This window comes from Thermobia domestica, chromosome 9, assembly GCF_964235325.1.
Source record: "Thermobia domestica chromosome 9, izTheDome1.hap1.1, whole genome shotgun sequence".
NCBI lineage: Eukaryota > Metazoa > Arthropoda > Insecta > Zygentoma > Lepismatidae > Thermobia > Thermobia domestica.
Genome location: NC_137462.1, coordinates 102,826,196 through 102,839,280, shown reverse-complemented (window position 1 = coordinate 102,839,280; position 13,085 = coordinate 102,826,196). Strand labels below are relative to the sequence as shown.

The following is a 13,085-nucleotide window of genomic DNA, read 5'->3' as shown; positions in this document are numbered from 1 at the left end:
AAGTCACTTGGACGTTTCAAACGTGTGTTCACCCCAGAGCAAGAAAAGGAAATAGTGCAACATCTTAAAGATTTAGATGCCCGTTTTTATGGACTTACATTGAAGTCTCTACGGTTCCTTGCTTACGAATATGCAGAAAGAAATGGAATCACACATTCCTTCTCAAAGGAATCGAAGTTAGCTGGCAGGGACTGGACAAGGGAGTTTATGAAGAGGAATCATCTCTCTCTGCGGACTCCGAGAAAGACAAGTGTTGCTAGAACAATGGGATTCAACAGGCAACAGATGACTCAGTATTTTCAAAATTTGGTACAAATTCAGGAGAAGTATCACTTCCCGCCAAATCGTATCTATAACATGGACGAAAGTGGTTTCCAAACCGTCCCGAATAAATTACCTAAACATGTTGCTCCAAAAGGTAAACGAGAAGTGTCAAAAAATGTGTCTGCTGACAAAGGAAAAACAGTGACAGTTGCTTGTGCGATGAGTGCTACAGGACATTATGTTCCACCTTTTTTCATATTTTCACGAAAAAGGAACAATCCACTTCTTCTGAAAGATGGGCCAATCGGTTCTGCAATGGCTGTGACCGACTCTGGTTACATGAATGTGGAGACATTTTTAGTTTATCTAGATCATTTCAAAAAACACACTCAACCTTCTGCAGAAAGCCCAGTTTTGCTTATTTTAGATAATCATATATCGCATGTTTCACTCCAGGCTATTACTTTGGCCAAGAAAAACAACATACACATGGTTAGTATTCCTCCTCATAGCAGTCACCGAACCCAACCTTTGGACCGTGCTTTCTTTAGACCATTGAAAGCTTATTATGATGATTTGTGCGACAATTGGATCACATCAAATCCTGGTCAAGTATTGACGGAGTATTATGTAGCAGGTATATTTAGTCGAGCGTTCGAGAAGACAGCCACAGTAGAGAAAGCTACTCATGGATTTCGAGTAACGGGAATTCATCCGCTGGATATCAATATTTTCACTGATGAAGACTTTTTACCAGCTTCAGTAACAGAACAAGAAATTGAAATTGACACGGTTGATCTTGAAGATCCTGACCTGCGTGGAATAATCTGTTTTGAAGACAGATCGCTGGAAAACTTTCAACTTCCTCTTTCAGAAACAATGGGTAATGAAGCCACCAACGCAACTATTCCAGGAAATCCTAATCCTGTCTCTTCCAGCTCCTCAGATGGAATACGTTCCACGGCTCCTTTGAAACATCCTACAACTCTGCTTTCCGCTTCTTCTGATGGAAGCATACAAAAGTCTGCCCTGGACAATGCAACATTTGAGGCTTCAACTTCCGATAAGGTGACTGCTCCCGGTAATTCTATCCCTGGACCATCTTCCGTTGATAGAACAAGTAACAGAGCTGCACTGCAACACTTTGAGCCTGGAACTTCTAATTCTGATCAGTCACCCGTGTCTCCCTATGATATTATTCCACTTCCGAAAATAGGCCTAAGTGTTAAAAGAAACCGTACAGGAAGAAGTCTAAAATCGACTCTTCTCACTTCAACACCACACAAGGAACGACTTGAAGAACTACGACAGAGGAAGGTAGATCAAGAGAAAAATGTCTACAAACCAAAACAATCCAAAAAGAGACTCTTTCAAAATACTGGTAATCCGAAAAAGAAAATTGGTGAAGAACTGTCATCATCTGAATCAGAATCTCAATTTTCTCTTCACGAGAGCAGTGACGACTATGAATTTTCACTAACCCTATCCAGTGGTGAATCGGAAATTGAGAACGACAATATTCCAGCTGAGCTTGCAGTCGGTGACTTTGTTGTGGTCAAAGTGTATGGAAAAGCGAAATCATTCCGTTTATACGTGGCTAAAATAATAGAAGTTGACGTTGATGGCTACATAGGTGTCTTCTATAAAAGGGTTTCTCGCACCATGCGATTCAAGGAAACGGTTGAACAATCATTCTTTCATAAAGACGACGTTGTGAGGAAATTGTCCAAACCGATTGAAAGCACTTCAACTCGTTTCAAAGATATGATAGGTTTTAAGACTGATCTGAGTGATTTGTTTCTGTTCTAAAGTTTTTTGTTCAATTTCTAATGTTATTTAAGTATCGAGACCTACTTGTCAATTTAAAATACACGAATAAAACTATTTTATGTATTATGGTAACTATAACACAGTTTAATACAGTAAAAATACCAAAAAGTTTTGTAACAATTTTGTTTTTTCTGTGTGGGGAAACAATCCGCATTATAATTCACTTGCGGATTTTTACCCCATGCAATGGGGCAAAGGTCCGAAATTGCATGGGTCCATAAAATCAAATTCCCACTCAAACACAGTAACTTTGCAGGTTCTAAAATTGATGTTCAATGTAGCTGAATAAATAAAGTATCAATTTGTGGCATTTCGAGTTTCGAAATTAAAGACCATAAATCGAGAAAAGAAAAAACGTGAAAACTGCGGATCTTTGCCCCCACCTACCCTACTGTATATCCTGTTAATTTCTAAGAAATTGGTTTAAAATCTGTGGAGACATTACATTTTTAAAATATCTCTAAAAAGTGACGGACAATGCGTAACAAGTTTAAATACCCGTCCGGCTGAGAGTGTATACGCGTCAGGAAAATGTGGCAACGTAGCACTCCGTATAAACAGCGATAGCGAAGGGCGCAAAGCATAGAAAATCATAATGTCATATTTGTGATTGTTTATCTTTTAAAACAAGTCAAAACAGTTTGGTTGAAAAAGCTACTTTAAGATCTTTCTAAAAGTTTTTTCAGATTGTTAATACACCGCCGCAATTCAGAGATAATGATGTCTCACTTTTTGCTGAATAACAAGAAAATTACTACGTGTTGAGTAATGAAATTTTCAGAACTTGCAGGTAATATATGCATCTACATATCTTGCACAGGAAATTATTTCGTGTTAACTCCTTTCCGAGATATAGTCCTACAAACATTGATTTACCAAAAAAATACGAAAAAATACGCACTTTTTCATTAATTTCTATTTTTTTCTCATTATACAGTACAAAGAAAATTTGTATGTCTTAAGTACTGAAAAGACAACATTCCAACAATTTCAACGAGGTACGACAATGCAGTATAAGTTTTGACTGGATGTCACAGCAGCACCTCGAAGTCAAGGGCCTATCTTTATGAAATGGATAGTAAGTCCGAACGTATTTTTTTCACACAATGTTGTCAGAACAGTAAAATATTCAGTAATTGAATCTTGAGCCTAATGATTTGAACATGTCCGTATATGTTTAGTCAGTCCTTTGATGAGAGACAATTCAAAGGCCAAAATACAAGTTTGTTAAAATGTGAGTTTCTACCATCCCTTATGACTCCAGGGAAGAATTCTCCAGAGTCTTCCAGGGTTAGGTTACTGGAATAGAGTAAAGGAGGCTGATTCCGATCGTTTTGGGGACAAACAGCTCTGAACTGAATATAACGAACACAATTTACAAAAACAAATTACGATGACATACCTTGATATGTCCTCCAAAACTCCCAAGATAGTAGTGGATAAGCCGGCACATCATATATATATATATATATATATATATATATATATACAGTGGCGGATCCAGGATATGATCAAGGGAGGGGCTAAACCATTATTTGCTGTTTTATCCAGTGTAAAGCAGAATTGAAGCCCATTTTATCCAGTGTAAACCTGAGTGTCAAGGGGGGGGCTATAGCCCCGTAGCCCCCCCCCTTAGATCCGCCCTTGTATATATATATATATATATATATATATATATATATATAAATTGTAAATACTTATTGTCGATCGGAAATACCCGCCTTATACGGATGATTCGGACACGTAGGTGTGTGATTTCGATCGCTATACACAAAATTAAAAATGCTAGATTACTATGTTTAATATTAAGCATACAACATGGAAATATCATAGAACAAGCTAGATTACTATGTTTAATATTAAGCATACAACATGGAAATATCATAGAACAAACAAGTAATGAAAGTGATAGTATAGAACACAACAAATAGAAATGATAGCATAGAACATGTAAACAAATACAATTTGTAATGTGCTAATAATACACGTAACTGGAGGGGGAAATGATCATCAAATGTCAAGAACGTTTTTAGATTCAACATTTACCGCAAATAAATTGGTTTTTAGCCTTAGATCCTACACAGCCTTCGTGGTACCATTTGCGTCCGTTTCCTTGACACTGAATCCAGTCCACAAGTTTAGCACATCGTGGATCAGAGTATTGTAATAAGCAGAAGTTGTAGAAATCCTGTGCGGGTCTCTGTTGCAAGGATGCAAACATGGATTTCGTGGCAGGTGGTTCGTACGAAGAATCGGAGTCGTCGTCCCTCATCCGTGCCATCAAGGGTGTCTATAATCCTTTGTTTTGCCGCACTGAATCTGTTAGGGATGTCATTAGCTACTGCAGAAGCATATGCAGCTTTCCTGGTGTCCTTTCTTGTAAGACCACATCCGAACTTCACCAACCTGATAATGCGTTGTTTCAACGTTTTCTCTTGATCAGCTGTAAATACTTGCATAGTCCCATCCTTTCCACTTTTTCTATGTTTACGACCCATTGCTTGTGCAAATCTATTCTGGAAGTAGTATAAGGAATATGGAACTCTGGCAGCTGCCTTTAATGCCAAGCATCCTTCATATCGTGGTCACTTCAACGTTTTTCTTTTTCCCTGATGTACTTTCCCATCTGCAACGATAAAATAGATTCCCCCGTGTAGTACGTATGATGGAATACTCTATTCTAAGAGAACAACTGTACAAAGTACTCCGTGCACATGATCGAGATCACCCGCCAAAAGTCGATTGGAATCGCCTGACATTAACAGATACTTTTGAACACTTGGTTGGCAACACTGCACCAGGCATTGCATTATGCGTCATCTTGCACATTCTTCACTCAAGAATCTCTGTTTTCGACTATATCACTTCCACTCGTATCACAAGGCGTATGTTATCACAAACTACTTCCAAACATTGATTATAAAAATATAACCACACGGTCTAGAACAGAGTTTCCCAAACTTTTTCTACTTGCGGCACACTACGTGTGTAATTTGACTTCTCGCGGCACACTCATAGATATTATTATTTGTAAATATAAAATACGGTGATATCTCACAGAGAAGAAAGCTTGATCATTGATTTTACTCTGTGGTAAATCATTTGCTTATTTTTCGTTCTAATTTAAAAATAGAAACCAATTGCAATGAAATATAGCATTCAGGTTATCAAAAATACACTTTCTTTTTCGAAAACTGTATCCAACCTTTCACTAAGAAGGAAGATTACTTAATAACAAAGGAACAAATAAATCTCTTGTACTTTTAAAACAAATATAGGTAACTTGTACGCATGTTTGCTTTGTCGAAAGGATTGAATGATATTTTAAAATTTCAAGTTACGAAATAGTCTGCAACAATAAAGGAGCAATCATGGTCATAATGATAAATACTTTTTCTGAACATTAAAAATGTACAGAAAATTAACACAGTATATGAAACTTATAATTTATTAACATGGTTAATATACGTTACAATTTTTGAAGATTATATGAAAATTAGAATTGTTTAATAATATTAGTAACGTAACAATTTCTAAATAATATCTAATTGAAGGCTACAATTATTTAATAATAATGCATGAAGGTTACAATTTAAAAAAAAAAATAAGTAAAAAAAAATGTTCGTGCGTGGTTCAAAATTAATGTGCAACTTGAGCTTGATGTTCTTTACAATCTTCTTCAATTGCGGACGAATAGTTGATAAACACACCCTCATGTCGTGTTCCAGAGTTAACAGTTGTGACCTGTTCTTACACTGGTATTCATCGCAGAAAATCCTACTTCACTTAAGTAGGATGTAGAAAAAGGGAATGAAAATTTTCACAGCCTTTATAGAAATAGCTGGTTATTCTCTCCGGAGAGAAATCCAGAATGATGCTATGTCTTGCTGTGAGTGCTGAAGCTTCAAACCTCGGTCATTCCTCACATCGACAGGTTCATAGTAATGTAAAATACAATACACATTTTTCCTGTCTTGTAATTTGTTGCTATAGAATTGATAATTTTGTTTCGATTTCCTCGCGGCACACCAGCGGCCAATTCGCGGCACACCGGTTGGGAAACGCTGGTCTAGAAGGTCATATTTACTGTCAATTGCTCCTGTATCGGAAGTAATGTACGCTCACACATGCACTTTACTGACGATGGACACTCCACTCTACACTGACATTGTATTCAATCTCAGTCAAATTGCAGCATTTGTTGCCAAGATATTCCTTCCGATTGGAATCACCCGCCCTCCGAAATCGATCGGGATAGCCCACTTCTACTCTAGTGCATGATAATTATTGTTCTTGGTTGCTTAGAAGTATTGCTTGTTCTAATCCTAATGTCGTGATATAACTGCAAATAAGGGATTATGCATACTGCAAGAAGAAATTTCCCGAAGACCTAGCCGAAGTATTGTATAATATACTGTATGTATGTTTATTCTTGTATGTAAAGAAATAGATGGAACAATTTATATATATATATATATATATATATATATATATATATATATATATATATATATATATATATATATTTATATCAGCAGGTATAAGTGTACTACTTCGTAGCTATTATTATTTGTTGTTGTAGTATCCATAGCATCTTGGTGATGTATTTTGAACTGATTAATAAACTATGTTCTCAAGAGATATTTCAAAGAAATGCTACATATTTTTTTTTTCTAATCTGTATTCACTTCAATATCACTACCAGTAGCAGATTTAAAGGGGGTGCTTTAGAGCTGAAGCCCCCCCCCAAAAAAATATCAGAGCAAGAGGAATTTCAGGTCATTCACACTAAAAATGCTGAGCTGAAGTAATAAATCAGTTTTGATCTGAATTATGTAAATTCTAGATATTAACTGCTGTTCGTTTCAATTACAAATGCCGATGGCCTTAACAGCCAAATCGTGAACTAACAGTAAGTTGTAAACAGACACCCACAGAGGAGCAGTGGAAAACTTTTGTTTGGTGATGCTAACTGAAGAAGTTTTGTACTAATATCTCGAAGTGCATCGGGTGATTCTGCGGATTTTCGTTCTGTACTAGGAATGGTCATATTACAGTAAAATCTTTAATAATGTCGAAGAGGTTGCTATTTTCCATGATGTTGATATCACATTTCCTAGGACTGTAAAACGCCAAACTTATCGCTCAAATGTAGAAGCACATACCCATATGAATATTTCAATATAAATATGTATATTTCTTTTTTGGATCATCTTATAAGTGAACTGACCTCAAGATTTGCTTTAACAAACTGAAAAGTGATGCCTTTGTTTAGTTTGATTCCAGCATTTATAGCACAATTGCATGAAGAAAGTGTTGTAAAATCTTCACAAATTTACCGTGAGGATCTATGTGAAAGTGAAATTGAACTAAATAGCGAAGTGACTTTGTGGCGGGAACATTGGAGCTTATCAAGATTCATCTTGTGATTTTTTTCAAACATAAAACAACTGCTACATCTTCTATCTGTTTTACCAGTAAAAACATGTTCTGCAGAAAGAAGTTTTTCTACTTTAAAATTAGTAAAATCCTTGTTAGAACAACGATGGGTCAAGACAGACTTAGTAGGTTAGCCCTAATGAATATTGACATAGATATTACAATTGATGTGTCTGAAGTAGTGGATCTCTTCGCCCAGAAACATTCCAGAAGATTGCAATTTCTGAATGACTGAAGCAAAGATATATAAATTTTGTATTTGTTAGTTCTGTTTTGACGTGAAGTTTGTGATATGTATTCCTTGTTACAAAGTATTTTATGTATCTCCCGAAAATTTCTTTTTAATCCTAGCTCATTAAGAATACAGAAAAATATTACAATGAGATACATTGAACGATATTAATAGAATAAACTTTTTAAATAGATGAGATAGAATATCAGGTAATGCCACTTCTTTGGTTTCATGAACTAGCCTAATTTTAACTATATGGAAGTGTATTATACATTGCTATCAAATCCCAGCAACAAAAATGAGTTCCACTGTTTTTCTGAATTATTTTGTTCCAGCCTCCCAAAAACAATTTCTGGATCCGCCACTGACCACTACCATTTATTGCCCATTATATTAGGTTAAACAAAGTGGACATATTGAATTATGTGAATATAATTTTCCCTTTATTGAGTAATTCTTTGTATTATAGTTTCAGCGTATATACTTGTAACACATCGTTCAATAAGTCCCGGGACTAACGCACAGATGGCGTTAGTAATATCAACTCGACTTAGTTTTTCGAAAGAACTAACCTTCAAATGACATGTCTGATTTTCACGTCAATCGGACCATAAACAGCAAAGCCACTATGGTGAAAGTGATGCTGCTTGTGCATTTCTGGAAAAAATGGACAAAAACGAATTTCACGTGTTCATAAAACGTTGTTATTTAATGGGGAAAAATACCGTGAAAGCTCAGCAATGGATTGAAAAATGTTATCTAGACTGCTCCGTCGAAAACAACCATTTGCCAGTGGTATGCTGATTTTAAGCGCGGTCGCACGCATACAAATGATGCGGAACGCTCGGGTAGGCCATATGAAGCAGTCACTCCGGAAAATATGAAAAGTTTTGAAAATTGTGATGGATGACCGCAAAGTGAAAGTTCGTGAGATTGCTGAGATGGTAAACAGTGGTCGAAATGAGACGGTTTGCGGCAGGGTGCGAAATCATCTCATTCAAAGTGAGGGGGAAGTACTTTTAAGCATAATACCTGTACACAAAATCGTAACCTATCAGAAAGGAAAGAAGCTAACCTAAGCTTACCAGTTTGTCGCAAAACACACTCATTTCCAATTATGCTATTCCGTATTGAATAAAACTTGAACAATGCAAGGAAAGTGTACTCTGAACTCGAACGTTGTGCTTTATTTTATTGACCTTCAATGTGTTCTACAAGCTTGCATTTATAAGCCATCAAAAATAGAAATAAGGGCATTGTTCTAACTGGTGACCTACCAGGCTAGGTTATTATCTAGTGTTACACCTAAAAATAATCGGCTATTTAAGCATTTAATTTTATTTTTGTTCAAATATAAATCCGTGTCTCTTGGCTCATGTCGTTTATTAATATAACCACAAGTTAAAAGAATACTAGTTAGGTTAGAGCTCGATAGGTTACCAGTTAGAACAATACCGAAATGAGAAACCGTATTTTTAAAAAATAAGAATTACAGCCATCCGTTAAATCTGATAAACACGAGACTATCGATAACCTGCTAGTACTTCTTATAGAAACAAATTGTGTTCATACTCATCTTCATTGTTCCGTATAGTGGTATATTTACTGTCCGCCATATGGTGCAACTCCTTAACTCAAGACTGTACCACACTTAATGCATTCCACAAGTTCAAGGGTGGTCCACACAATTTAACTGTCATTAAGGCTTCTACTGTATCTATTGTTAATCGATTTCTTTCATAGCTTTTCAAGTCATGTGCAACACTCAAACCACGCTCACACTCTGCAGTCGACAGTGCAACTGATTTTATTCTCCGTAACAGCAGTTTAAATAGGGGAAGATCATCAATAGATTTGAGACCAGGTTTCAAATATCTCCATTCCATTACAGCTATAGATAGATTTATACCCAATAATTCAGCAGCCTTATAGACACCAGAATTGACGTACAATGGGCTGTTTTCTTTAAACTTAAAATTTCATCAAATACTTGAAGCAGAAAATCTTCTTCCAGTTCATCTGCTGGAAATCTTCGTAGTTCATCTAAAATCCCTTGTAAGATTTGACATCTTACTCGCTCGAATTGAAATGATACCGAGTCACTGTCAACACAATAACACAGATACTTCTCTTTGAATTCGTGAGATAAACGTCATCATTTTCTTTCGTTTCAGTAAGAATTGTACACACAGTATGTAGCTGAGTTTCTATTTCTCGATATAATACAGATTTTTTTGCATTGTTGTATTGATGGTAGTAAATATATGTGTAATAGAACGAAAAATAATCAATTATAGATGGATAGTCTCTGTATATAGCTAAGAGCACATCTTTTTTACTGGAAACCTAACTAATTCGAAACAGTTTCTTACTTTCAAAACACCTTCTTCACCAATGACTTTGGCAATGTTTTCGAGGCGAGCAAATGCAGAAGGCTTACTGAAGACTTTTCGTCAAGCAGATTTTCGAAGTGGTGTACTACGTTTACGACTTCAAAAACTTTTCTGTTACTAAATCAAGCTATGATCCATGCAATGAATACTGGCGAAGTGGGGAGCAAAATTTCTTGTAATGCGAGCAGCAACTCCATCGTGCTTACCTATGAAAACCGATGCACCATCTGCTCCAAGACCCACAAGCTTCTCTTTAATAATATCAGAATCAATGTCATCCTTTGCGAAAGCTTCAATGAGCTTCATTTCTGTTGCTTTTGCATCTGCTTTCTCGATGCGTACTAGTTTATGAAAACAGCTTCGAGCAATATTCCTCTCATCCACGTACGTAATATACAGAATCAAATGTTTTTCAGAGAATCGATCTGTAGACTCATCAACGGATATAGAGAAACAATCAGTAAACTTCAAAAGTGTTACTAATTTCCTATGTAGCTGGTCTGCAATGAAACGTGTTATCAAAGCAGCACTTTTGTCTGTATTGAGGTGAATTCCCATGTTTAAACATTTGCAATTTATTCATTTCTGGGTGATCCCTGAAACTCCAACCTCGCTTTGCACTAGTATAAACCGTCACATCCAATTGCTGTTCTTGCTTTCTCAGACACGTTTCCCTTGCTGTTTCTGCGCTTTTTTCCAGTGCCGTTTTCTGACGAGTAACTTCTGCGTCTAAGCACAGTCGATGAACTGAACTTAGTTCATGCCTATACGGGATCCAAATTTTGCTTTTTATTTTTAAGAGAAACACCTTTCGATGACCACAGCAAGTCATTATTGGCAGTTTTAATCTTAATGTTTTTACACATGAAAGAAGCATGCAGTTTACAAACATTACACATCATCACTTCCTGTCCTGCTTCCATTTCGAAAACAAGCCATGATCTATCTTGTTTAGACAAAATCTGAAATATTTTCCATTCCATGGGCGGTTGACTTTCTTCTAACAATGTTACATTTTGGTTCATTTTACTTGACATTGTTTTATCGCTTCCATCACACGAACTCTCTGACAAATGTATTTTAGACGCTTCCATCACATTTGCACTAAAACACTTCTTTTTCAGCTTCACCCGTTTCACCACTACTGCATTCGTCACTAATTTTGTTCGTGAATAGTGGCCCATAATTAGTAACATGCGAGTTGTCACTATTTAGTTTGCGAATTTTATTGTCTGATTCAGAATTAACGTTGAAGTATTTCGTAATTACATTATTCGTAGCACTCTTCCTACGTTTCATTTTTGTTGCATTCAAGAAGTCAATAACACTGCACTCAAGTATTATGACCACCTTAGTAGTAGAAGGACAAAAAGGAATAGTTACTTCAGATCTCATTTCTATTTTGTTTTCAGAGTTGCCAAATCAAAGCACAGTTTAATTATTCATTGCATTTTTATTTTTGCTTAACGCTAACTGCACTTCGATGACTTTTATTATATTTTTCCTACTGAAATATTTGCAAATATATTGATAAGTTTGTTGAACTTCTATTAATGGGGAATGTGTACCTTTGAAAGTATTTTGTAGGGAAACTAGCGTTACGTTTTCAAGAAATATATATGACTTTTGACAAATACCTTCATATTCTCTTCCCCCCAGTAACTCTGCGGTGGGGGGAATTATTTTCCAAAAAACAGTGAGGGGGAATTCCCCCTCACCCCCCCCAGGATTTCGCACCCTGGTTTGCGGTGGTATGCCAAACCGTCTCTGTTTTTTCAGTGATGAAGGCACACCGTCTGTGTTTTTTTAATGATTAAAACATACCGTCACTGGAAAGTAGATGCTAAATATCTTTAATAAATCCATTTTTATACACAGTAACTGACGAATAGCTTTGCACGTAAAAATATTGTATTTCTTATGTAGAAATAACATCTAAGTTGACAACATTGTTATCTTTTTTCCTACCTGTTTTTAAAATGAGGTGTCTAATGTAATGCTGCGCTATTGTACATCTACACCATCGCATTACAAGATATTCGGAAGAAGGGTAGTAAGCGTTCTGGTCCGCATCATATGATGTTAAAATTAAAATGTAAGAAAACTTTTTTCGAATCGTTATTAGAAAATAGTCGAATTGAGCTATGTGATCTGTGGAATTGAGGATATACATGTAAATTAGTGTTTGTGCCGAATAATTTAGATTAAATATGTAGCTCTAAATTAATTAAAGCCTCGGATCGACATGTACATTGCCAAGTCCAACTGTATCGTAGTTATATTTTTGCCTCTGATACCGTATGCAGTTAAGAAGATACATAGGTGAGAAACAATATTTTCTGATTTTAATTTATGAGTATATCGAATGTCTGATGATATCTTTGGAAACAGCTCAATGGAATCTAATGTTAAGTAATGTTGGTGGAATATGAATTATTTTAATATAATGAAAAGTATTCGACGAGTATGAATGTATAATGAATATTAATGATAATAATACTTGAAATGTTTTAATATAAAATATAATTTAGAAAAAGCTGTTCAAAAGTTAGAAAGAATTCGATTAAAATCAAGTAATCATATGTTATTTTGTCTGCACCTATACTGTGTGATCAGTATGATAAATCATGTGGCTTTATGCATAGATTGATTATCTATTCGCCAATTATCAGAGGATATGTATCAAATGGTGTAATCCTGTACTATACTGTTGTTGGAGTTACTCATCTGCACACTGAACTATTAAATTTATTTTACAAGGAAAACACGTACCAGTGAAAGTAGGTGCATTTCACTAAGAAGTTCACCTAGTTTATATTTTGATGTGTCATATTGAATTGTTTCTTTGTTGTGTGTGTGTCTTCTTGCCTTAATGCACATAAATGCCGTACTTTAAGCATGGGCTGATTTAGGGGTTATCTGCTGAT

At 35.7% G+C, this 13,085-nt stretch overlaps 1 protein-coding gene across 1 annotated transcript; it reads right to left on the bottom strand.

Moving 5' to 3' along the window:
* Nucleotides 1–10,275: 10,275 nt before the first annotated feature.
* On the bottom strand, nt 10,276–10,716 carry LOC145660951 (uncharacterized). Its single transcript, XM_081726396.1, has one exon. It carries the CDS (start codon nt 10,714–10,716, stop codon nt 10,276–10,278), a length of 441 nt encoding a protein of 146 aa, XP_081582522.1.
* Between the last annotated feature and the right edge of the window lie 2,369 nt (nt 10,717–13,085).